The sequence below is a fragment of the Toxoplasma gondii genome, chromosome VIIa (genome assembly GCF_000006565.2).
Source record: "Toxoplasma gondii ME49 chromosome VIIa, whole genome shotgun sequence".
Lineage (NCBI taxonomy): Eukaryota > Apicomplexa > Conoidasida > Eucoccidiorida > Sarcocystidae > Toxoplasma > Toxoplasma gondii.
In genome coordinates this window covers 615,147-639,865 of record NC_031474.1, presented here as the reverse complement: position 1 = coordinate 639,865, position 24,719 = coordinate 615,147, and the positions used below count along the sequence as shown (strand labels likewise).

Genomic DNA, 24,719 nt, shown 5'->3' with positions numbered 1-24,719 from the left:
ACCTCCCAAGTGCAGTCGAGGCACGATTATCGTGGTTTGCGAGGCAGCAGGCCCCCGGCTACGCGTCTGAAAAGGAAAAGAGGCTCTCCACACTGAGAGACAAAAACAGGAACGATCTCTCGTTCTCGAAAATATCGACAGATATCCAGAGTCAAAATGCGGCGCAAGAGACCAGGAAGCCAGCGACACAGGGACCAGTCGGTGAAACACCAACGCGACCGCCAGAGACATCACGAGACAGCGAAAAGTGAGAGCCCCGAAACCACAAAACCCAGGCTCGACACAGAGATCTGTTTTTTTCCGTAAACAATGAGCAGCGTGAAAAGAACACACGCATCCACGCCGACTGTTCCACAGAAACGGATATGTTTGCTGAATGCACGGAGACGGCATTATAGCTCAGGACGGTCCTCGAGGGAGACTTAGCCACGCAGCCGAAATAAAGACAGGCGCGTTAGCGAGCCCAGAGTGAGTGCGCTCCTCTGCTCTATGATCTTCCCTCCAGTCACAAGGCTTTGTGTGTCGCCTTCCTCGGAACGATGGTTGTCTTCGCATGCGCCGGCTTCCGATGCAGCGACTTTGAAACGTCTGCTGTCTCCGACGGGGACTCCCAAGGCGCGCCTTCACGCCACACACCGCGACTCGGCGAGGACGAGCGCGTTCACCATGGTTCGCTGCAGTTCGGGACTTCTCCAGTCAATGCCTGAAAAGAAAGAAGACGAAACTCGGACAGAGTCACGGTAGAGAGACCGGTTCTTTTGTGCGGAGACAAGGCGTGCCTCCAGTGTGAAAACCTCAGATCCCAGTCTACTTGAAAAGGAGGACTCGCGCTCGCGGGAAGCGAGCACCCTACGCTCTGCAAGCTGGGCGTCGCAGCTGTGTCATTGAGTCGAGTTAACTGATCGGTTCGGTTTTCTGTGTTGGTCATTCGAATTCGTGTAATAAACAGCTCTTTACCTGAGCACTGTTCGTCAGACGTCGTCTGGAGGAGGATTGCATCTAAGCATCTCCGCCAGGACGTGGAGAGGAGACTTAGGTTTCTGCGCTTGAATGTGCCGATCAAAGTGGGGGAAGTACTGCAGAGCCTCAGGAGACGCAGCGCGTCGAAGAGGAGACACCCCAAAAAGAAGGCCGGGATCGAAGGAGACACTTGCGGGGACCCCACAAAGGCGACCAGGGCCACGAATCCAGGAACGATGAACTCACGCAGACACATGAGAGAAGAAGCCTGGGAACGCGAGCAGCACAAGGAAAGCAACGCCATTTCGACAGGAAGAGAAAGAAACAGAGAAGGAATGCTTGGGGCAAGACGGATGACAGTGAGTGGAGGGGGGGACGAGGCGGACCCAGGCCTCAGGCAGAAAACGTGACGCATGCAATTGAAAAGAAAGCACCTTTTTGCTATTTCTTCTTCGCTTTCACGGCGAGCTATCAACGTTGTGTCCTGCATGCATGGCGACAGCGATGCACATCGGTATATGTCTCTCCGCTTGTTCGAGAAATCCGTTTCTCTCGCTCACCGTGTGAAGCCATGCTGAGTCGTTGGCGTCGTGTCTCCGCAGGAAACGCTGTCCACACAGAAGAGCTCACGTACACACTAATTTCGAAACGATTTGTCTTTTCGACGATCCGCAGTGGACAGCGGGATCTGTATAGGTTCCCAGGACTCTTACGTGGTTTCCTACAGGCCGTCGAGGGACGTACTAAAAGACAGCCGAGCCTAACGATTTATTTGATGCTCTTCCTTGTAGACACGAAACAACGCAAATGTGAAACTTGGTTGCTTTTCTCTATGCTTGATAAGAGAGCGTCGCATCCAGCTGGACCTCAGAAGATCGACTTGTACCTACTTGGTTGTGCACAGTCCTGCTCGATCTTTACATGATCACATGCCCACACAAGCATCCGTCTCACCCCCTACCCTCGCGTGGTACACCATCTGCCTGTCCCTGACGGCTGACCATTGTAGAGATAGACAAATTCGCGTCGCTCTCACTGCCTCTCCATTCGCCTCCACCAGCGGCTTTGTCTACAGTGCCAGTCGCGTTTTCTCGAATTCTGTCCTGTGCGGACGAAGCCGGACGAAACGCGAAAAAAACGCACCTCCAGCGCGGGTCTCCTCTTCGCATAGAGCGCGAGAAAGACGAGGAGAGAGGGAAGCGACGCGTCTCCTCCAACGCCTTGGCTCCGAGCACAGGCATCCAAGAGATCCAGGTCGTCTCTCCCTTCTGTCTCCTCTGCAGCACACTCTGTGGGGTCCTGCCCCCCGCAGCAGGTTCCGCAGGGCGCTGCAACTTGGATGCGACGGCGCTTCTGTCTCCCTTCTCCACCTGTGCGTCCAAAGTCGCATGCATCGTCGGTCCCCTCCGCAGAGTCACCAAAGCCATCCACGGCGGCCGATGAAGAAGCAGCAGCCACTGCGCGCAGCGACGCCTCCAGGAGGCGCGCCGCCTCGGAGCTCGACTTCGAAGGTGACAACCCGGTAAGCCCAGTAGACGCCTCCGCGGGAGGGACAGAAGGCGAAGAGTCCCCGCTCAAGGCGGCGAGAAGACACGCACAGTGGCGAGTGCCCAGACGGCAAAACCTGGAACGCCAACGGAGAAAGTGGAGGTAAAATGTGTGACAGAGAGAGTTACGGTGGACTCGGTTAGACAGCCAAGACGCATGCAAAGCGAGCTGAGTGAGCTGAGTGAACGCGAGAGAAGGCGAGAATGAGACACGGATGGACAGAGGAGAAGGCGACTGCGCAGCACAAGTTCGTCTGTTGTATGTGCACCGAAACAACCTTCCGTTTTTTTTATTGTCAATGAAAACCAGACCTTCAGGGGAAGGCTGAGAGGAGGGAGAACTCGAGAGGCACGCAAAGTCACCGGACGCCTGTCGTTGCAACGAGCGTCGTTTTCCAGTCGAAAGCTTTGCTGTTTTGCTCTCCACGAAACTGGTGAAAAAAGGAATTGTGCACCTTCACTCAAGAAAAACAGGGGAGACGAGCGGGAGTCTGCGTCAAAAGGAATCAGAGGGGCATGTGTGAGAATCGACTGCAGATGAGGCGATGTCGATGCATCCGGGGGGCCTAAAAGAGCTCGCAGACGCGCCGTCGTGCTGGTCAAGAAAGAAGACTCTGAATATCCGGTACAATCAAGGAATCAAGAACAAGAGGAAAACAGGTGCGAAAATCGGAAAACGAGCCGCCGATGGACACAAGAAAACGAACCTTCGAAGTAGGCGGTCGAGCGCTTCCATCTGTCGTTGAAGCGCAGCGCATTCTTCTCTCTCTTCTTCGTCTTCCCCTTCGCTAGAACAAGAGGGAGAGAAAGGGCAAGACGCCAGGGACGAGCGCCGGCTTCTCCGCCGAGCACGAAACAGCAGAAAGCAAAAGCTATCTCGAAGAAGGAGAAGAGCGCGCTCGCTCTCCTCGTCTCCAGCAGCCGCCGACGAAGGCGCCACTGCCGAAGCAGGCACAGTGTGAGAAGACAGAGAAGAAGAACGGCGCCCAGAAGAAGACAACGCTCGCTGAGCCTCCGCAACACAAGTGAGGCCGCAAGCCTGAGAGCAGATATGAGACACACACAAAGACATGCGTGGACAAGCGGTGCTTGAACGGCTAGTTTCGGACAGGCAGCAGAAGCGAAGAGGAGAATGGGCGACTCTCTGCAAGCCAGAGAACGAAAAGGCGAGCTCGAGTCCGTGCCTTTTCGTTCCCCCCCAAAACAAGCCGCCGAGAAACGAAAACAGATCCTCCGTTCTCCTCGAAGGAAACGCATGCAGAGTTCAAAGACGGGAACGCCTGCAAAGTCACATCTGCATGCTCATGCAGGGTTCAGGCAACTCTGCAGGTTCAACCTTACGGCACCGTACCGTGCCAGGCCGGCACACCCCGACGGTCGCCATGATGACGAGACAGAATAACAAACAGATACCTACGTCAACACACATGCATGTATATATATGTATATATATATATATATATATATGTTTATGAAGACGACAAGAAAGGTGGAGGAAGTATACTCAGTGAGATTGTGTAGGTCGCTCGATGACAGATCTGAATGAGTCCACGAGAGAGGAATGCAGCGTACTTGGGAGAAGCCGTGAAGAAGAATTGCACAGGGATCGAGGGATGAGTTGAAACTTTGAATGTCCCCTCCAAGGCTCTTGTTCTCTGCCTCTGCGTCCTCGGTGGCCCCGCTGTCAGAAGCCGCAGCTCGGCAGCCCGGTGGCGGCGGGGGAAGCTCCAAGTCCTGCAGAGAAGCCGCGCGATCTCGGAAGTCCGAAAAGGCGTGCACCGACGAGGCGAGGAATCTCTGAAGCGCAAAAATGCATGTGGATGGCAGGGCGACAGGTCATCCGCGGGAGAGAAGCCAAAACCTTGTCGCTGGAAGCGCGACCACACGCCGGGCGCAGGAGGCGCTCAGGGACAACGAAGGAAACAAGCAATAAGTCAAGCCTGGAGACAAAACGAACTGAGTCTGTAAGCCGGCCGAGGGTGAGTGCAACATGAAAGGGAGTGCCCCTGCAGTCGGACAAAGATCGACATTTTAAAGAGAGAGAAACCGACTCCGTCAACGCCTTTGGTAAACAGAGAGAGACTCCGGAAACCAGTGCGCCCTCCTGAAGTGAAGTCAGGAATCCGGGAGCGAGAAGGTGAGGAGCGCAGGAGAGGGGGCGACGAAGGAAGACGCGACAGGGCCGCCGACAAAGAAAACGACTTTCGCCGACGACTTTCGTCGAAGACGGGCGTAATGCAGCAGCAGGTAGAGTCAGTGATATTGTAGAATGCGTCTCCTGTAATTAGAAAAAACGTCTCTTGACTCATGAGTGTACATTTCTCGCGAGCTAACGGGCTCGCCTAGCTCTGTTTCTTACTCGCAGCAAATCAAGAACTGCCGGAACGAGTGCAGGGACGCGCGCCGCTTCTTGGAGGTAAGGAACGGATGCATGCACCTGGTTATGTGCGAGGAGCGAGGCTCCGTATTCCATCACGATGTCGCATCGCGCTTCCTGTTCACAGAAAGGGGGGACGTCAGAAGCATGGTGAAGAGCATCCACCAGTGACTCGCGCAGAGAGAGGCAACGGAAAAGAAGCCTCTAGGCTTTCTTCTCTCTATGTGTCAGTCCCCGCTTGCCCTCGCTCGTGGTTCTTCTCCTGTCGCCTCTCTCGCTGCCGCTTGTGCTCTCTTGCTTTCCCTCCCCTGGACGCGACTGGTCTCTCTTCTTTGCCCTGGCTGTCTCTTGCCTCCTTCGACCTCGCTTCGACTTACAGCTGCGACGCCCGGCGGGAGTGGAGCGAAGGCGTCGGCAAGGAAGAGAAGGTCGACAATGTGGGCGAAGAAGAAGGGAGGAAACGAAGAAGCGAGTCCCGCGTCCTCCACGAGCAGATGGAGCAGCTGCAGAGAACTCCCGCAGACGCCAAAGAGAGGTGGAACTGCGACGCTTCGAAGCAGCCGCGCGAACACAGAGGCTGAAACAAGGGAATGGAGGGAGAGAAGGAAGAAGACACCGCAGGCCGCCGAGGCGCGTGGGCAGCTCGAGAAGAAGATGAGAGACCCAGAAAGCTTCGAACAAGAGAAACATGCCGAAGAACGCGAGACGGACGACAAATGGAGGCCGAAAGCAGGAAGAAGCTACGCAACCACGGGCTACTAAAAGAAGCGAAACGACGTGAGAACGACTGAACTTTGCTCAGAAATGAACACACAGCAAGGGTGCTGCTAACCACGTAGGAAACGAGGAAACAAGGAGGACGGAGGCCCGATGAATGACTTGAGGAACGCCTTGTCGTCTCTCTGCAGAGGCAGACTCCTCATCAAATCGACAATGAACATGTAGGGAACGAGCCAGATGAAGAAGCTCGGGTGGCTCTGCTCTCTTCGCACCTGGAGCGCGCCGTTCTGCGTCGTGCCTTCTGGGTGCCCTTGCGAGCGCCAGAGAGCGAGAACAAGGCGGTCGGCTGCGTCGAGATCGAACGCCGCCAGATCGACGTTCGCGCAGTGGTCCGTTTGCACCCTATCCCTTTCAGGTTGCACACAGACCTCCAGTTCCCCTCCACCCTTTCCACGCTCGCCTCCGCCTCCCAGTCCGCCGCGCTCGTCTCCCCGCCTCCTGCCTTCTCCGTCCTGTCCCCGTGGATCGTCCTGGGCCTGCAGGGCGAGAAGCGTCGGCGCGTTCGCCCTGAGGAAAAACAGGAACTGCGAGTGGAGAGACACCGAGGGAAAGAGAGACCAAAACAGAGACGAGATGAAACTCTCCTGTAACAGCGCGCATGCCCAGCCGTCTCCCGCCGACGCCGATGACGAGGAAAGCCCCCGCCGGCGAACAGAGGACGAAGAAGAAGCAAAATGAGAGGAAGGAGAAGACGGCAGGTTGCTGCTGGCTTGACGCTCTGAAGAAGCGAGGAGGGGAGAGTGAGACGAGGTCAAGGCAGAGAGGGAAAAGGGGAAGACGTCTGTCTGAGAAGAGAGAAAGGTTTCTGAAACGTCGAAGACAGCAGCCACTGGTGCGGTGACGTTGCCGACCATCAGCGCAAGAGAGAGCGAGAGGAGTCCCCATGCTCGCTGCTCCTCGGGACCCAGTGAAAAGGCAGAGAGAGGCGGCTCCCCCACAGTCTCCAGCGGGGCCTCCGAGTTTGACATGCCAGCAGGCGTCGCGGTGTTGACGAACAGAAAGACGACTCTGGTGAACAATGGCGGAGATCCACACAACAGCAGACATCAAAACGGTTCTGAAAGATCCGCGCCGCACGCATGGACTCGACGATGCTCCCTGCGTAGCGCATGTCGTCGGCCACAGCGACGGCAGGGGGGGGGGAGAGGAGCGCGCAAAAACGAGAAGGCACAAGGGTGGTGAGAGTTGATAGCTGGGGCGCCAGATCAAACTGCGAGAGGTGGAAAGTGAACAACATCAGCGCCTACGTCCCCTAAACCACGAAACCCAAGAAAGCAGACATATACATCTATACATATATACATATACACGTATATGTATTTATATATGTATAGTATATGGATTCATGCATCTATTTGTGTATGCGCGAGTTGCCAGCTAGCTCGCCACAGACAGAAGTACCCATTCTTGATGGGCTCAACAGAAACCAGAAAAAAGTAAATCCTCAGTTTTTTTTTCCAGCCTCAGGCTCATAATCACGAATAGATGCATATACCCCTGCGTATTGTTTCCTTCCATGCAGAGTTGATAAGGTGAACTTGGGTGTTCGGCCTACCTCGCGGCTGTAGCGCGAGCACTCGCCACGGCTGCCTCAAAGTTTTCGTCCACCTGTGAGACGCCTGCCGCCTCGCGAGAAGACGGCGACGCCGAGTTGTTGCCTGAGTCTCTGCCATCGAGCGTTGAGACCCGCTGTAGGTTTTGGACGGCGGCGACGAGGCCGAGGAGACAGGGGACGTTCTGGAGCCCAAGGCGGTCGCAGGCGGCCAGCCAGGAGGAGAAGTCCGCCCGGCAGAGGAACCTGCGAGCGCAGGCCCAGAATGCACATTTCTCTTTTTTACTGGCTCGCCACTCACGCTTGGCCACTCGACGTGAGTTTGTCGAACATCGTCTCTTTGTTCATGGAAAAAAACAAGCTGCGATCCAGCAGAGAGCGGCTTCCTCCACAACTTGCCATGTGCATGCGGTCGCGGGTCTCGGAAGAACAGGAAAAAAGCAGATGCTTGACAGGCGTTCGCCGACAGGGACAACAAGTTGTGAACGAGATTCGCGCGACTCCATCAAGAGCCATGCAAGCACCCTGAATCGCGTTCTCCGGCAGCCGCAGACGACGGACTCTCGAATATTAAAAAAATGCTCAAGACTTTACAGAAGCTCCAGCATTTCATGAAGCCAGAAAGACGAAGACTTTCAAGAGATAAAGACGCTCAAGAAACAAAGAGACTTCAAGTGTTTGGAGGACCAGCACTGTAAAGTGGCGTAAGACAAGTAAGTGGAAGCCAGACAGACGGCGACGAAAACGCAAGGCCTCGGCGAGGGAGAAACGCAGCTGCTGCAGAACGACGGCCGCGCCTGTCAGCACCGCGAGTTGACGTAGCTCGAGCAGCGAGCCGTCGACGAAGGCAACGAACCTGCAGAGACGTTTGTTGAGTCGCCATGCTACGTTGACGGCGTCTGCGTGAGTCCACGCTCCATCCTGCTCTTCAACCACCAGGGACTCGACGTCAGCCCAAATGTCTTCTTCTCTGGAGCTCGCGGAAGGCCCCGCGGTCGAGAAGGATCCGACGCGACACAACCAGAGGCGCTGCCACTCCATGAGGCTGCACGGACGAACAGAGAGGAGTGCCAGAGCAGTCGAACTCGCAGTACAGACTCCCCAGCAACGGCCGACTTCTTTTCAAGTCCCCCACTCTGTTCCTCCTCCACAGTCGCCAGTCTGCATGTCTTGTGCGTCCCCAGAGAAGTCGGTACGAAGTCGAAACAAGGCAGTTGATGGTGCGGCCGTGGCTGAAGACACCCGTCAACTGACTTCGCTGAATCCAGTCCCGAGACACTCCAGTCCGACCTCTAAACAACGGACCTCTGAACTTCAACTGAGAACTCGAGTAGGAGCAACGGCACCCGGGAAAACACTTCTGTGCGCGCCCTCGTTCTCTGCGTCTTCCCCCAGCTGCGGCCTTCGTTTCAGATCCGTTCTTCTCCCGTCCTCACTGACTGTCTTTCTCCCCTCGGTAGCCCACTTCGACAGTCGCTGATCTCTCACTTGAAGCGTCTTCGCCGAGAAGGGAGAACGAGCGAAATCATGGCGATATCCCATGCCTTCATGGCTAGACGCAGACTCTCGAGGGCGGCGGTGACCTCGACGTTGTCCTCTCTCTTCGGTGACATGTCTGCTGCTTGGCCTTCGCCTTCTGCCTGGCCTTCGCCTCCTGCGGCCGGGTCGCCGGCGGACAGTGCGTGAGCTCGAGAGGCGGAGTGCAATTCGAAGATCTGAAAGAGGCAGCAAACGACAGGAGACGAAATTTAAGCGGCAAGAGAATGCACACACCTTGACAGTCGAGCCATGATAGAATCCCCTGCCGAGGTGTCTCTTTCGCCTCCGGGGGCTTCTCCCCTGCGGTTCCTCTCGCGTTACCTCAGGGTCCGTTCTGTACCAGATCTCGCCCATCGACTTCACTGTCTTTCTTGCGTCTTCTCGTCCAGCTGCTCTCGTAGTCCACTCTCGTTTCTCCGGTTGCAGTTCCCGTCAGTTCTCTGGCACACACATCTTGCCTCTTTGCGCTACACTCGGAGCTTTTTTCTCCGTAGCATGGACTTACATAGTTCATCGTGGCTGCCAGCGCGTCTCTGTGTCGCAAGGCGTAGGAGGCCAAGAGGCGCTCTCTGTCTCGTAATTGATCTGCGCCCTCTATGTGTGTGGCTGCCGATGGCGTTCGCCTGCCTGTGGTTCGCGCTTTCCTCTCTCTCGCCTGAAGAGAGAGTCCTGGAGCGCTTTTGAGGAAGACATCGGCTTTCAGGGACGTCTCCCCATCGAAGAAAAGGCCTGGCGGCCTGAGGCGCTCGTCTCTGACATCTTGTTCTTCCTCACCGCGGGCATTGGACCCGTTACAAAAACGCCTAAGATACTCATGAAAACATCGAAAATTTTCGCTCATCGCTTCGGCGCACTTGACCAGCGCCCGCGCCGTCTCTTCGCGGAGAAACGCGTCCGCAACGGACCTTGTCACCCCGTCGAGAACGGAGACACCTGCCGAGTGCCGTTCGGGCGCGTTGGGCTCCAAAGCGAGAGGACGCCCAGCTTGGAGGTCTATGTCGCGTCCCTCTTGGAACGAAGCGAGTCTCTCTAGCGCCTTGGCCAAGGAAAAATCGAGCCGCGGGAACCGTGGGGCGGCAGTCTCTGCATAGGGCGAGTTCATGTTCGTTTTCTTCTTCTTCCCTGGATAGATCCCTGGGTTTCTTCTCTCTGAAAATGACAGGCCGTGGAAAGCGCGACTCTGAGCAGCAGCATGTAGCGGAGAGCAAGCGGTCGCGTCGGCGGTTTGCATGCATTCTTCGCCTGCGCCTTGCGTCTCCTCCTCCCGACCTTTGCCTTCTTCTACGTCTCCCCACACACTGTCATCTTCGCCGTCTCTCTGCAGGGCCGCCTCCAGGAGTGGACGGCTCGGACACAGAAAGAAAGAAGACGCGCAACAGCCATAGCATCTCTCCCTTGGAACGAGAGAAGCGGCATCTCGAACCTGACGCCCTTCCTCGCTGACTCCTGTTCGTCGCGTTCGTTTCGCTTCTGTCGAGTCTCTCTGAGAACCCAAGGTAAGCCATACGCGGTCCTCTTCGGCGGAGGCAGAGGCGCCTGCGCCTGTCCCCAGGGGAGAGTGACCCCCAGCGAGTTCGAGGTTTCCTGCTCCACTTCTTCCCCCGTCTACGCTTCCTTCTGACGCGTTTCTTTCCTCTACGTCCTGCACTCCTTCCAAGACTCTCTCAGAGACGCAAGCGCGAGGAGATGCGCGGTCTCCAGTGGCGTCGAGGCGCGGGCTGAAGAAAGAGCAGACAGTGGCGCCCAACGCGCCCGAAGGAGACAGGGCCGGCGCCCCCGCTCCGGGAAGGCGCGCAGACAGATGCTGCATCCCGGCGGACTTGAAATGCTCCGCCTATCGACGGTGCATGCACATAGTGTCCAGACGGCGTTTGCTGACTGTGCCACCAGGGGCGCGTTTTTTGAAAATTTCTCTCTCGCACTTTCTAGCTCCTAAAGAAACTCCCGTTTTTGAAGGGACCTCAGTGAATCAGTCAGACAACATGCAGCATCTCCTCTCTCTCCTCGACCTTCGGCTCAAAAGAAAACTCTGCTGAGAGTCTCGGACGACCCAACGCGCCTCGGTAGCCGTGTGTGCCGGACAAGCATGCATGCAGAGGCAAAAAATACAGGTAAATCGGCAGAGAGACGCGAGTGAGCACGGATGCATGCGGCAGGTTCCGTGAATCTACACAGGAGCTGTCGACGCGTTTACGGCAAACGCGAAGATTAAGAACGGATAGAACAGCGAAGTCTGGGCGAGACGGAGAAAACGACGTACAAGATGGACCCAGGGGAGAAAGGGGAGGGAACAAGGGGAAAGAAAGCGAAAAGAGAGGTGCAGAGGAAAGGGAACAGGAACGGAGAACCAGGCAAGCAAAGAAGACCAAGGAGGAAGGTCACGAACAGAGAAAAAGAGGCGACCCTTGGTATTTCGCGAGGAGACACCCCCGGACATGGCGTTTCTCTGCTTCCCGAGGCTTTTCATCCACGCGACCTGTGCGACAGCGTGCAGACGCTTGAAAGCAGGCTGGAATACAAAAGATTTGAACTGAGGAAGGAAAAGAAGTAAAAACAAGCCTCGCAGACGACGAGACAGAAAAAGGCTTCGCATGCAGTCAAGCCGATATATATGTGCGCATGCAGCGAACCGCTGTACCCCGAGGCGTTTCGCTTGGTGGCAGCCTTGGTGTGTGCTTCGTTTCCTTCTCTGCGTTTTCTCTCTTTCTTTTCGTAGACTTGCTTGCTATTCACCGTGAGTTCGTCTCAGAACTCCCTCCCCAACTTTTAAAGAAAGCGCATGGTGGCTGCTGACAGATCAAACGCACAGCTGTGAACTCGGTTCCTACCTTTAGACAGTATCTCACTTTCGACTACCCGAGTCCCCCTTCCTCTCTTTTATTTTCGGTACTTCTGCCGACCACAATCGACATCGTTGGTGGCCTGGACTTCTTCGTCTCTCACCCCTCATCTGTGCACATCTTCACAAGTCTTGCAGCTTCTGTTTTCTTCACTCTTGCTCGTCTCTCTCTGCATCGTTTCCTTCCCTCTCCACGTTTCTCTATGTTTCACGAGCTGTCTCTGTTCCTTGCTCCCTCTCTCTCCGCCGCGTATTCTCTCGTCGTCTTTTTTTTGTGGGAGGCTGTCATGGTTTGTTGCAGCTGTCTTGGAGATCTGGAAAGTCTGTTTTTTTTTGTCGGAACCCAGTTAGACTGCGTTTTTCACATGAGGATGCAAGCTGTGAATAGATGCCACAATAACATCTGTGGTAGTCTCCTTCCTCAAAAGCGCCTCCACATTCGAGACCTCACCAGTGCTAAGTTCCCGTCGGAGGCGCGGGCGCATGGAGAGAATTACCTCTCTGAAGAAGAAAAGAATGGACATTACAAAACGGGTGTTGGCGTGGTTCTAGGAAGCAGGAGAGTGCATCAGAAATAGACACGATGGGCATAGAAGAATGTAAGATCGACACCGTTTTTTTCAGGAATTTTGGGGAACTTCAGCACTCTCAGTAAACGCCAACTTCTCCCGTTTCTGTGTCTTTTCTGTTTCCGCGGTTCCCCCTCTTCTCTTTTGCAGGCACAGCATCCCTTCGCGTCGGCTAGAGAGAGCCGTGAGATGCGACAGCTTCGATCAGCGCCGTCGTGCTGGGAGTGGGGGCCTCTTAGTCAGACGTTTCACGGCGCTTTCCGGCGAGGGAGCATTGAGCTCACAAGATGCGAAAGAATTTGGCAGATAACACAAGAGTTGTACATAGGGGTGTGTAGACAACCAAGACAACAGGACTGTAGAGCAGGATGGCTTTACGTTACACACAGAGACACACACCAACTCTCAGACTGTTTCTCGGATGTAACTCAGAGTTGCCAGGCGGAGCGCGAGCGTTCAGCACGGGCGACAACTTTTTTTGTAGATTGCTGAAGGCAGCAAAAAGTAGTGGAAATGAATATCGTCCGACAGAAGGTTCCTCGACACTCGATCTGCTGTAAAGTTCTGGATTTCGATACTTGACGAAACTAAGGTTCTTTCGCGTATGTTCCAGATGCAATCTATGGATGCGATCCAGAACTGCAGAAGTCAAATGGACTGAACCGAGTCATAAAGCTTCGCAAAAACTGAACCGCAGTCCAGTTCCCCACTTCTTTCACCTCCGAACACACTCTGCATTTCTTTTCGCTGCAAATCATTGCCAATTCTCCGGGACATCTGCTTTCCATACGAAAGCCGAGCGGGGGTGACGGCTGCAAACAACCAACACCGTCGAGGTGCGGTCGGTGACCGGACATTTTCGTTGAGAAACCAAATCCTAATTTGCCTCAGGAGGTTCGGTCTCTCTTCCGCTGCAGGTAAGCTGCAGTCTATCGGTCAGCTCCCATCCTCTCACGCTGCCGCTGCTCTCGGAGTTTATGTGGGCGTGAAGAAGGCTGTAAAGCATTGGTATATTAACTGTGGTAGTCTCCTTCCTCATTCAAGTCTGTTCGAACGAGTCTGTCTGCCTATGCCTATCAACGACGCTGGAGAACCTATGCAGTTGCGGCGTCGGTTCGGAGAGAGTTATGTCGCAAAGGGAACTGCTCGCCAGCACACCGATACAGAGACTCCCAGTTCTCTGAAACAACGCCACCGCATAGACGCCGCGTCTGGATCCCCAGTCCTTCCTTGATAACACAAAAGGCGTGGAAACGCAGACCGACAGGAAGCCCAGATGTCTGCGTGCATCTGCAAACGCTGTGATAAACGCATGAAACGGCAGGACAAAAGATATGTTTCCTTTCCCTCAGCCTCACGGTCCAGGAGAACCGATTTTCACACTCCATTATACTCCACCCGTCGCCGCGAGTAAAAATAACGGACAGTTGCGTGCAGGTGTGTGTCACCTGTCCTATTTGAGGTGATGTGCAATCCTGATGTGGAGGGGCACCAGCCGCCCGTGGAAGTCTCAGACAGCAAGAGGAGTTCGATGAGACACAAAGAGAGACAGAAAGTACAAGAGAGTAAGGAGAAAAAGAGAAAGAAGGAGAAATAGTCGAAACAAGACGTTTACAGGACAGCCGGAGGAGAAGGTCTGGGCAGGGTTAGGGCGGAACGAAGCAGTAGAGAGTGGTGACGCTGACGATACAGGAAAGAGAATAAAAGATAAAACGAGGAACGAAAGAGAGCGCGTTTGTTGAGAGGCCAGTACTTCGAACACAAGACGAGAAGAATGCCGTCGGGAGGCTTTGGCTGCGAAAAAGCGCGCAACGTTGCAGTGCTACGCCATGGCAAAGACGCAAGAAACAAAGGTTTCTCTCGTGCCAAGGTCTTGGTTTTTCTCTTTTCGAATTTCAGCGTGTTTCTTGGAAGACTTGTTTCGCTCGGCTTCTTCCGCAGGACCCTCTTCTCAACGTCTGCGTTTCCATTTCTCGCGATCTTCTGGAACTTCCGCGTTGTTCTCAGCAAAGCGCTTGCGAGCCTTCTTTCGCCTTTGTGTCTTGGTTTCTCTTCCTGGAACTCCACGAGAAAGAGCAAGGAAGGAAAAAAGAACGAGGCTTCCACTGTCGTTTCCTTCGTTGTCCATGGGTGTTCTAGACGCCTTCTCATCTCCACAGATTTCCAAAGATTGGAGATTGACAAGTCCTCAGCTCAAGGAAGATATTCGCACATCTGTATACGCACAGGCAGCTGCTGAGCAAGACACGGGCCGTCTAGTTTTTTGGATTTCTCTGCAATTTCTCAAAGCACATCGACGGCTTCTGTCTCTTCCGGATAACACAACATCTCCACAAGGACATCCCTTTTTGTTATTACGGGCACTCGACCCCCCCTCCTCCCGCCCGCCGGCAGCCTCGCAGCTTTTCTGCATCCTTTCTGGTGTCTTCTCTTTCTCTTCCATCTCTCTGTTTGTGCTCTTACCTTCTCTCGTGTCTCGTCGTCGTCGGCTCTTCTCCTGGTCCTAACCTTTCTGTCTGTCTCTCTCCCGTTCTTCGGAGGCTGCTGCCATCGCAGTGTTCGTCCTTCGTCCCCGTGACGCCTTTTCTTTTCCGCGAAGGCCTGAGAAATTTCGTCGCGGCGTTCTCCAAGATGCAGATATCCATTGCAGACGACGGTACGCCTCTTGTCTCGGCTCTTTTCTTCCGAGACACACTCTGCCTGTGTCTTCGCCTGGCTTCTCCCCATCCACGTTGATATGTCTCCTCGCCCGGCACACTGTCTCTTGCGCATTTGCGTTGACTTCGGCTCAAGGAAACTAATCTTCCGCGGACGACACCCACACACATGCAAATACTCTCGTCCGCAACGTCTTTGTACAGAAATATCTCCAACGCCGACACCCCCAGCTTCAACTTCTCTCTTTCTCTGTTTAGCTCTACACGTTGGTGAGGTTGTCGAAATTGTGCGTCTGCCAGTGCGTGCATCTCTGTCTTCTCCTGACTCTCCGGCCATCTCTTCATCCAACTAAGAATATGCATATATATAAATATACATAAATTTATATATATATATATATATATACATAAATATACATAAATTTATATATATATATATACATAAATATACATAAATCTATATATATATATATATATAGATAGATAGATAGATATAGATATATGTGTATGTATGTATGTGGCGGCCTGCGCGTGGTTTTGTATGCACTGGAGATGAGTCGTTCTTTGACATTTCGACGATTGTGTCTCCCTCCGACAGATTCGGGCGTCGTCTTTTCTCTGGAAGTCAGCGCGGGGACAACCGTCGACGCGCTGAAGGCGCTCATCGAAGCGGAGACGCGCATTCCTCCCAACGAGCAGCAACTCCTCGTGGACATGCAGCCGATAAGGTGAGTCCGAGTCTGGAGGCCTTCCAGCGTCCACATTCTGAGGTCGCAGTCGCAACGAGAAACGCATGCATGTGAGGGAGAGGTCCACGGGCGCAGAACTGTGTCATCAAACCCAAACATGAAGCAGGTGTGTTGCCCCGTCGCAGAAAAGGAGTCTTTCCACCCTGGCAAAGTCTGCGCAGATGCGCTTGCGTGCCTCTTCTCGAGAAGCCAACGCAAACAGCGGTGTGTGCTCTGAGAAGAAAAAACATACCCGTGCATCTATGCATAAATATGTACATACATAAATATATATATATATATATATATATAAATATATATATATATATATGTATATATTTATGTGTAGGGTGTTACATGGCCTCGCTAGCATGCTCGACGGAACAAGGATTCTTTGGTTCGTGCCTCATTTGATTTACCCTCAGACGCTCAATATATACTGGCAGTCAGCCAGACCCAGTCGTTCTACAAACACACGCATAATTGCATCGACGTATTTATGTGGATGTAGGCGTATGTGTGGACATCCGTACAAAGTGCAGATGCCTCCAGTGATTCACTGAGTCGGTTTCACCTTCCTCACATTTGTCTCGTCTCCTTGTTTCTTCAGCAGAGATGCTGCGACCGTGGGCGCCGCCGGCATTCCAGACGGGAGTATGATTCTCGTTCGACGTCTCCCGGAGGCGCCTGTTCCTGCGCTTGCTGCGTCTCCGCCCAGCGTGGGCTCCACGGACGCGGTCGCGCCTCCTGTCTCTGGAGCGAGCGGACGGAGCCGACAAGCGGGATCCACAGGTGGACGACGGGGACAACAAAGTCTGCAGTCGCTCTTTGACTTTTCGAGTAAGCGGCGATGGAGAGAAGAATGTTAGCGCCGTGAGACTTCCGAGGAAAGGAGGCTAGGCACCAAAAGTCATGCGAGTTGAGGAGAAGAAACAGGAATGTGTGTCTCTTTCCTTACTATTGTGTCTTGAACGGAGACTACATTCTCTGGTCTCTCAGGAAAAACCTCTTCCGTCTTGCTTTGCCAGTTTCCGGCTTTCCGCGTATCTCTCCTGTCCTTCATCCTAAAACCTGTCGGGGAGATCCCATTCTTCCTACATATCGTCTCCTCGTCTTTCTCCTCGTGTCTTTCTCTGTTCTCTTTCTCCTCTGTCTCATTCTCCGCTTCCTGTTGCTCTTTCTCCTTCCTTCTTCTTCCCCTTGTGTCCATCTTTTCTCCCGCTCTCTCCCTGCTGCCTCCATCGCTGCTCCCTTTCTCTGTTCTTCCTGTCTCTTCTTCGAGTTTCTTGTGTCGGCTTCGCTTCCTGTGTCTCTTAGACATTGTGGTGAAGGATGGAAAAGCCAAGGCGCAGACTCGGCAGCGAGAGACGACGCCGCGGCCGGCGAGGTCGGCAACTCACCATGCATCTTCTGCGGAGAGGACGGAGGGCCGGGCAGGCACACCGCCTCTCTCCGACGACGAGTATCTCAAGCAACAAGCGCAGACGCTCATCAACGTCTGTGCTGCGCAGGAAGCCACTCTCAGTGTGTTAGCGCTGGAGAATCCGCCTCTGGGCGAGGTGCTGCGGCAGGCAGTGAAGGAGTCCAGAGAAGGCAGGGGCGAGACAGAAAGCTTCGGCAAACTCGTGGAGCACTTGCGAAAGCAACTCGAAGAAAGAAGAAAGGTCGGCAGAGAGAGAGACAGGGAGAGGGAGAGAGCGCGAAGATTTGCGAGGACGAAACAAGGATGACAGAGACAGACACCAGGCAGAGAGAGAGAGAGAGAGACTCTGTCAACGAGAGAGACAAAGAGAGAGAGACAAAGAGAGAGAGACAAAGAAAGAGAGAGAGAGAGAGAAGACGAAGGAGAAGAAAGCAGATGTCTGGGTGGTACACACTGCACGCGTGAGGATCGCTTGGTTTCGTATCCACCACGCATCTCTGTCTTTTTCACTCTTCCCTCCCTGTCTCTTCTCAGCAACCGGTCTTTCCTTTCCGCCTTCTCTTCACTGGCGTTGTGGTGTCTCTCCTGGGTCCTCTGTTCAGGCAGAGGAGTCGCGACTGCAGCAGCTGAACTCTGCACTGGCCAATCCGCTGTCGGCGGCGGCCCAGGCATTCATGATGAAGGAGATTCATGAGAAGCAAGTGGAGGACAACTACCTGCTCGCGCAAGAGCATTTGCCCGAAGCCTTTGGCTCCGTGTACATGTTGTTCATCGACATCGAAGTGAACGGGGTGCCGATCAAGGCCTTCGTCGACAGCGGGGCGCAGAGCACCTTCATGTCTTACGCATGCGCGCAGAAGTGCAGTCTGCTGCGTCTGATGGATACACGATACCGTGGCGTCGCTCAGGGCGTCGGAAAGACGGAAATCGTCGGGAAAATTCACTTGGCGACGCTCAAGATCGGCCAGCGCTTCTTCCCCTCCAGCTTCACCGTCCTCCAGGACAACAAAGTCGAGTTCCTCTTCGGCCTCGACCTCCTGCGCAGATACCAGTGCTGCATAGACCTGAAGAAAAGCGTTCTGCGCATCGACAGTGAGTCTCCAGAAATTCAACAGAAATCGTGAAAGAGGCCAGAGGAGGCCGTCTCAAGCCGCGAAAAGCGCCGCAAAACCAGAGAGATGACGAGAAGGGATACAGTGTTGAAAACAGCTCGCCTTCTCTTCTGAGCTTGCACGCTGTTTCTTGAGTCTGACGTTCCGAGGGAGAACGCGATGTGCCTAGGTTCGAGCGAGAGGCAGAGCGTCGCGGCAGGTGGGAACGCAGAGAGGCGATCGGAAAGTTCCCTGCTGCGGCGAAGACACACAAAAGGCGACCTGGAGGGGAAAGGCGCAATACAGAGGAGGCGAGCATCAAAGAGAGACGCGGAGGCACAGGCGAGGCTGTTTATATTGGTGCGACTTGCCGCTTTTCGACAACCTGTCTTGCAGACGAAGAAATCCCATTCTTGAGTGAAAAGGATATCACCAAGGGCATGTTCGGCCGCGCCGATACACCCAACAGTCTCGGTTCCCCCACCGCAACTTCCTCAGGCGAAGACAAGAAAATGGACGTCGATTCTTCCTCCTCTTCTTCCTCTTCATCGTCCTCTTCCGCTTCGCCTGGGCCTCTCCGACAGCAGAGTACAACCAGCCTGGAGCCTCAAGATGAAGCCAAAGTTCAGCAGTGAGTGCGGGGAAAAGAAACGAGGACATGCATCGTTTGACTGGGAATGAGGTTATAGCCGAGGCAGAAAAACTCTTGGTGTAGCTGCTCACCACAGCCTTGTTTCTCGCCTTTGTTCGTACATGTACATGTATGCGCATTTATAATCTATCTCTGTATATGTTTATTTGTGTGTTTGGCTTTATAACAGGTAGAGTTGGTCCTCTGTCTTTTCGAATGCTCCGCCCCCTTTATCTGAGAACGCGAGGTGCTGCCTGTTTTCTTCAGACTCGTCGATCTCGGTTTTCTCCGCACAGACGCTGTGGACGCTCTCGCCATAGCAGGCGGCAATGTCGAGGCCGCTGCTACTTTCCTCTTTAACCAGCAACAACATGACCAAGAAAACCTCTCTTGAGTACGCCAGTGTCACTGGAAATCCTCGTTATCACACTGTATCTTTCTGTATCTCCAGGTGGACGTCTTTACACAACCATGCACACGTCAATGTGACAGTGTTCTATGCGTGCATCGGTACGATGCACTCCATTGATAACTGGTACCCTCGTGTGTATGGGACAAATACATATATACAGATGTATATATGTCTTATATTCAAGGATATATGGATACATGTCTATATGCGTACACCACCCCGTTGATGATGTACTCAGCTTCGGCGTTTCGCGGAATAGACCCGATTATGACATCTCCTGTTTCCAGGAAACAGGGCATTTCCAAAGCCCTGATGCAGAACCTTCTGCTTCAGTATCGAGAACTCCGAGGAAATCCCATTTTTTCAAGCAGAATGTACATATCTGCATACATACATGTAGAGAGCCTTACGCATGTAGTGAGGTATCCCCATGCATACTCGAGCTGTTTTTAAGATCGTTTCGAAGCCCGCGTTGAGTGGTGGTCGCGATTCTGAACGTGGGCCTCTGCATTTCAAACCAAAATGTTTTCACATGAACAGAAACATATACTCACACACATGTGTGCTTGTGTGTGCATATGGTCGACGCTCCTTTGTCGTGTGGTCCTGATTTCCCGATCACTTTTGCATCTTTAGCATAACTCGTCCAGACAGGGAAAATTGTTAATCTCATGTTGCTGTTTTACGGAAAGAACAATGTCGCTCTTCGAGTGTGCATGTCCGATCCAAAGACTAATGCGCCCTTTGTGATCCACGAAGAGACACGTGAACGATTCGTTGGTCCAGCGGCAACTGCTGGAATACTTGTACAGCGGTTTTTAACAAAGATAACTGAGAGCTCCCAATTCGAATAGCAACGATGATGGGAACTAGCAATAGCGGTGCTTGTGTGTCCTTCCCGTTCCACCAGCAACGGAACTTCCATTCTCTCCCCCTGACAAAATCACAGTAGCTACCGTCTCAGTGACAGAAAGCTCTCTTGCAGGCAGTGCGTGGGAGACACGATCGGAAGTCCTACAGTTTCGAATTTTCCACTTCCTCGATTACCGCCAGTGAAACGAGCTTTTGCGTATGGCGCTTGCCCGTGAGTGGCAAGCAGCAGACTGACATCCGACTGGCGACACTCCAGCGCTTGATGAATTCCCAGCAGCTTATTGCTCGTTCCGACCCGTGGTCACGTTCTTTGTTTGCGACCTTGCCGCTCAGGGGTCGTTCCTGTTATACTTACATGACGCATACTTTCGTGACGGAAACCCACGCGAAAGGTTCTTGCGTTGATAGTTATCGCTTCAGCCTTCAGCTGTAGAAATAGAAATTACGGAATACTTTGCAAAACAGTTCCAATCCTCATCCTGTAGACCGACACCCGAGTCCTCCCTAGGTGGTCCGCTACCGGGACACAGTCCGGAAAGCACAGCAGCGTCAGGGGTATGCTCAGACACTTACTGTAGGTTAAATCGGCACATTAGTGTGGACTCGACAGGAAAGGAGTCCTTACGCGTTCTTCCGGAACGAACTGCCCGAACTGTCGTAACATTCAACGCAACACCGCTCCAGCGGTGACGTCGTTCAGCAGTTTCCCTCTAGGGGAATGGACGTTGACCGGTCATCTAGGGTAGACGCAGTTCCTTAAACGCACCACTTTGATATGAACGTGATTCTTTCCCTTCGAATTAGTTGCTCGAGGATATCAGGTGGGCAAGGCCAAGTGGAGTGACTTTTTCCAGAGTCACGCCATCCGTGGAGGACATGTGTGCACTATTCAAATGAGGCTGAGGACAGATCTCCAGCGGGCATCGCGGTCGGTGCCCATTGGCTAGCTTTCAGTCAGCTCAGGGGAACGGGTCGCGTTCTGGTTTGCTGCTATCGCTAGGAGGGACGTCTGGTGAAATCCACATGTCACAACCCGCGGTAACAGTGGCCAAGGAGAATGCCGAATGCCAAACGAGATCTCCGTGTTTCACGCAAACACCCTTACAATCTCCCGTCTCGTGGGTTGTACAAGCCTTGCTCGAGCTACCGGTTCTATTCCATCGAAACCTTGTATAATTTCTGTCAGGGTTCCAAATGCTTACCTTATTGCTGGAACCTTTGCAGCTTTTTTTCTTCCTGTGTGCAAGCTTGTAAGGCTTGCAGTTTAACCCTCGTGGCATTTGCTCCTCTTTCGCGTGCGTTCGCTGTTTGCTGTCACGTAACGGCGCGTCGCACGACTGCGTTCTCACGCTCGCCGTCTGGTTGAGTTTCTCCCATGTATCAATCCGTTCCCTCCTGGCCGATGGCGACGTTTAATCCCGTGAATGCTGCGCGGACAGCCGCGCCGATGCAATCACCAAGCGTAACATCACAGTTCCTACCAGCACGAGAAAGGGCCATCGCAGAACGCGTGCCGTCGGCTCTAGCCTACAAGGTTGCGACGGAGACGGCACAGGCTGCCGATCTCGATGACAAAGCCCTGCGATGTGGTGCCAAGCAGCTGCCAGACGGGCGGCTTTTCTGGGCGCCCAAAACGCTTCTAGTGCCTAATCGTTTGCCTTTGGATTATGTTCACACGCGTACAGAAGAAGGAGCGACGAACTTTAAAAGAGCGCTCCTCGACGAACTTCGCAAACTGAAGGAGCAGCAGTACCAACTATGTGCAGAGGACAGCACAGACTGGGAGAAAACGCCCCGAGAGAAGCATCACGATGTCATCGTGTTTCACACGCAGTTCGTTGTTGATACTGGTACACAGGAAACTTGAAGAAACCGAATGAGGATGTAGAATTCCGCATTAAGCATTGAAAGTGCACAGTCTCGAGCTACGCTTTCGTCGAAGTAATGCACAGCACCTTAGTACCGGTTACTGGGCATCGTTGTGGCAGGCTGGAATGCACGATAAGTCTTCAGAGCCCCGCCCGTACTTTGATACACGTTGCAAACGGCTGCACTGGGCGTGATTTGGTGTAGTCTCGCGTGTAAGGTCGTTTGTTGTCTGGTGTTGCTTTAGGGGGGATTATCGGGGAGAGACACAAAACGGAGGACTGGTGATTGCTGTGCCTAGGAGCTGCAATGAACACAGAAGAGTAATTTGAACAAGACAGAGCTGAAGTATAGCCACGCACCTCTTCATTCTTCCTACGGAAACACCCTGGGATACTTCCCCGTGAACACCGCAACGGCAGATACTGACTATACCGTAACATGCATGCTTGGTGGAGCACTTGAATAGAGAAGAACATACGTGGAACGCCTGAGGACTTCTGTGCATGTCTCGGGGTTATCGTGTGTCACAGCTTTCGGATGGTATGTTAGAACACTGATGTAGGCCATCGGTTCGACAGGCTCCTCTTTCATGTACAGAAACAACTGCAGAGACGGTGATGTACTCAGCGAAACCAGAAATCACGCCTTGTTGTGGCACTGTGCAACTGGTGTAACGAAGCCTATATATTTCCTGCCTCTTCCTTATATTTCCCCTGTACTCGCATTTTTCAGGGGCCATCGAATCGTTAATTCTCGATGGACGACGGTCCTCCTTTCCATATGACTTCCAAGTCTTGACGGATGGCGACAAAGAGTTGTTTGCTGACTTCTTTAATATGCGGGCGCTGAGAATTCTCAACTGTGGCCTCACATCTTGCGAGAATATTCCCCGGTTTAAATTCTTAAAGGAGCTGGATCTCACTGGAAACAAAATCACCAGCTTCAAGGGCCTGCTGTGCTTCACATACCTTAAAGTAAGGAAGCGCAGCTCTCCAAAGCAACAGCCGATTTCATGGCTCGGAATGAGCTTTACCGTTTGAGCCTGTTTTCAGTGTTTCTTCTGTAGTTATGAGCGACAGGAGTGAACGTTTATGTGTGCGTCGTGAGCAGAGAGGCATATCAAGCATCCACATGTACAGACATATCTACAAAAGGGCACGATTACATACAGGGACAGCAGTGCAAGCAGCTGTGGTACATCCGTAAGAAACGATTGCTTGACATTTTCTAGGTAGTTCGGACTGCAAGCAACTTACAGCTCAATGACTTAACGCATGCGTTTCCCCTAATTCGCCCCGCGAATGTTCTGTGTTTTGTTCCGATTTGACTGTTAGACTTTGAAGTTGGAAGGCAACCAAATAACAACGCTCAAGCATTTCCCTTTCTCTCCTGGCCTTCAAGAGCTAGACCTATCTCTGAATCCTTTCAACGATAGTCTTGCTCGTCTGCTGGAGCGTGCCACTCAGTTGAAAGTTTTGAAGCTAACCTACACGAAGATTTCCGCGGCAGATCACCTACTCCCCCTTGTAAGGCGCGTTCACTTGAGAGTGTTTTTGACTTCGGATTCTCTTCTGTGTGCCCCCGTTCAAAAGACGAAACAGCGAGCCTTTCTTAATACGTTCAACCAAATCTTTTGCTGCGATGGAGTACGCTCGCATATATGTACATATATATGTATATGTATATATATACATACATATGAAAATCGGCATGTGCTTGCGATTCAAAAGCCTTTTTTCTTGCACAAGGCTTATCAGCCGTCAGGTTGTTCGTGTTGTCTTCCTACGACTTGTCCCGGATCTGGTTTTTTCTCCATTTCCTCGTGAAGGTTTCCGCTTCCGAGCAAGGACTATCTCTATCAGCTAGATTGCAGAAAGAAAGACGTGTGATTGCGGAAAGAAAGGCGTGTGAATGTCTCTGTACAAGCCAGTCTATTTTACAATGATACCACAGTTTAAATGTGCGTTGTACATCAAAGCGTGACGCAGTTCACGCGATTACCAAACAGTTTTTTTACTGTGGAGTCGTTGCATTTTGTGTCTCGGTATCCGCTGGTCGTTTCACATTTGCGGATGGAATCTTTTCCCGCTTTTTCTCTTTTCCGCAGTCCAAAATGACACATCTCGAGGTGATCGATATCCGCGGAACGCCGCTGCTGCGCTACCCAGGACGATTTGCTATGCTTGGAGCTCTTCGATCGAAGCTGGTGTATTGAACTGGAAGAGTGAAGCAGGTCGAAGGAAGCTGCTTACACACTGTTCTCTCCAGGATGTTGTGTCGGAATCAGACTTTACGATGGTTTCCCTTCTCCTATCCAGTGCCACGCTACCCGCAAGCGAAATTTAGTTGCGCTCTTCGTGTCTTGTGGAAAAACTAAAATCTGTGGTGGACGCATCGCGCTGTTTAGAGGCGCGTCTACATCCGAACAAGTAAAGGAAGCAGCGGAGCGAAGCCGAGAAGCACAAAGACAGGGGAACAGAAAAGTGTGTAACACAAGCAAAATGAGGTTCAATTAGCGTGTACTGCTTGTGTATGCGTCCGCTGGCTTCACACGCATGAAGGCTGTGGCAACTGGCCCCATTCGTCATGACCCAGCACACATTTGACTGGGGCGGCATTCGTTACAGGCAACCCAAAATTGTGGCGTCTGAGCGCTTTTTCGCAGGTTCACTGGATTTCTGCGTGTCTCAAAAACGCATACATTACGTACAGAAGCGGTGGTGTCTGTGGACACAAGGTCACACCTTAGAATGTGGAGTCGGGAATATGACACTGAAGCGATACTTCTTTCTTCCCATGCGTTGTTTGAAACACTGCGGAAAAAACGAAAGGGGGGTTCCGTTCGGTTTGTGCTGGTGAGTTTTGGCCAACT

At 52.9% G+C, this 24,719-nt stretch overlaps 4 protein-coding genes across 4 annotated transcripts; 3 read left to right on the top strand and 1 right to left on the bottom strand.

Moving 5' to 3' along the window:
* Positions 1–20: 20 nt before the first annotated feature.
* Positions 21–11,265, bottom strand: TGME49_304700 (hypothetical protein). The gene is made up of 13 exons (XM_018782425.1): positions 9,261–11,265; positions 8,705–8,931; positions 8,073–8,261; positions 7,220–7,462; positions 5,877–6,672; positions 5,262–5,387; positions 4,867–5,001; positions 4,080–4,304; positions 3,215–3,546; positions 2,104–2,584; positions 1,521–1,568; positions 958–1,228; positions 21–703 (listed from the first exon to the last, which is right to left on the bottom strand). Exons 1-13 carry the CDS (start codon positions 10,563–10,565, stop codon positions 624–626), a joined length of 4,458 nt encoding a protein of 1,485 aa, XP_018637231.1. The 5' UTR covers positions 10,566–11,265; the 3' UTR covers positions 21–623.
* Positions 11,266–12,881: 1,616 nt separating this feature from the next.
* On the top strand, positions 12,882–14,405 carry TGME49_304690 (hypothetical protein). Its single transcript, XM_002371853.2, has one exon. It carries the CDS (start codon positions 13,938–13,940, stop codon positions 14,400–14,402), a length of 465 nt encoding a protein of 154 aa, XP_002371894.1. The 5' UTR covers positions 12,882–13,937; the 3' UTR covers positions 14,403–14,405.
* Positions 14,406–14,543: 138 nt separating this feature from the next.
* On the top strand, positions 14,544–19,788 carry TGME49_304680 (ubiquitin family protein). Its single transcript, XM_002371852.2, has 7 exons — positions 14,544–14,819; positions 15,419–15,548; positions 16,159–16,388; positions 16,866–17,212; positions 17,574–18,063; positions 18,459–18,693; positions 18,961–19,788. The coding sequence occupies exons 1-7, from the start codon at positions 14,795–14,797 to the stop codon at positions 19,085–19,087; spliced, it is 1,584 nt and encodes a 527-aa protein (XP_002371893.1). The 5' UTR covers positions 14,544–14,794; the 3' UTR covers positions 19,088–19,788.
* Positions 19,789–20,826: 1,038 nt separating this feature from the next.
* On the top strand, positions 20,827–24,673 carry TGME49_304670 (leucine rich repeat-containing protein). Its single transcript, XM_002371851.2, has 4 exons — positions 20,827–21,828; positions 22,580–22,821; positions 23,182–23,373; positions 23,955–24,673. The coding sequence occupies exons 1-4, from the start codon at positions 21,354–21,356 to the stop codon at positions 24,060–24,062; spliced, it is 1,017 nt and encodes a 338-aa protein (XP_002371892.1). The 5' UTR covers positions 20,827–21,353; the 3' UTR covers positions 24,063–24,673.
* Positions 24,674–24,719: the final 46 nt, after the last annotated feature.

Excerpts from the sequence above, each read along its gene's own strand:
- TGME49_304700 (XM_018782425.1), bottom strand. The coding sequence starts at position 10,565 with ATGCAGCATCTGTCTGCGCGCCTTCCCGGAGCGGGGGCGCCGGCCCTG. Across the intron at positions 8,932-9,260 it reads TGGCAGCCACGATGAACTAT|ATCTTCGAATTGCACTCCGC; the intron begins GTAAGTCCATGC and ends TGCCTCTTTCAG. Across the intron at positions 8,262-8,704 it reads TCTCGGCGAAGACGCTTCAA|CCTCATGGAGTGGCAGCGCC; the intron begins GTGAGAGATCAG and ends TCGTCCGTGCAG.
- TGME49_304690 (XM_002371853.2), top strand. The coding sequence starts at position 13,938 with ATGCCGTCGGGAGGCTTTGGCTGCGAAAAAGCGCGCAACGTTGCAGTG.
- TGME49_304680 (XM_002371852.2), top strand. The coding sequence starts at position 14,795 with ATGCAGATATCCATTGCAGACGACG. Across the intron at positions 16,389-16,865 it reads GTCGCTCTTTGACTTTTCGA|ACATTGTGGTGAAGGATGGA; the intron begins GTAAGCGGCGAT and ends TGTGTCTCTTAG. Across the intron at positions 18,694-18,960 it reads GATGAAGCCAAAGTTCAGCA|ACTCGTCGATCTCGGTTTTC; the intron begins GTGAGTGCGGGG and ends TGTTTTCTTCAG.
- TGME49_304670 (XM_002371851.2), top strand. The coding sequence starts at position 21,354 with ATGTATCAATCCGTTCCCTCCTGGCCGATGGCGACGTTTAATCCCGTG. Across the intron at positions 21,829-22,579 it reads GCAGTTCGTTGTTGATACTG|GGGCCATCGAATCGTTAATT; the intron begins GTACACAGGAAA and ends CGCATTTTTCAG. Across the intron at positions 23,374-23,954 it reads CAGATCACCTACTCCCCCTT|TCCAAAATGACACATCTCGA; the intron begins GTAAGGCGCGTT and ends TCTTTTCCGCAG.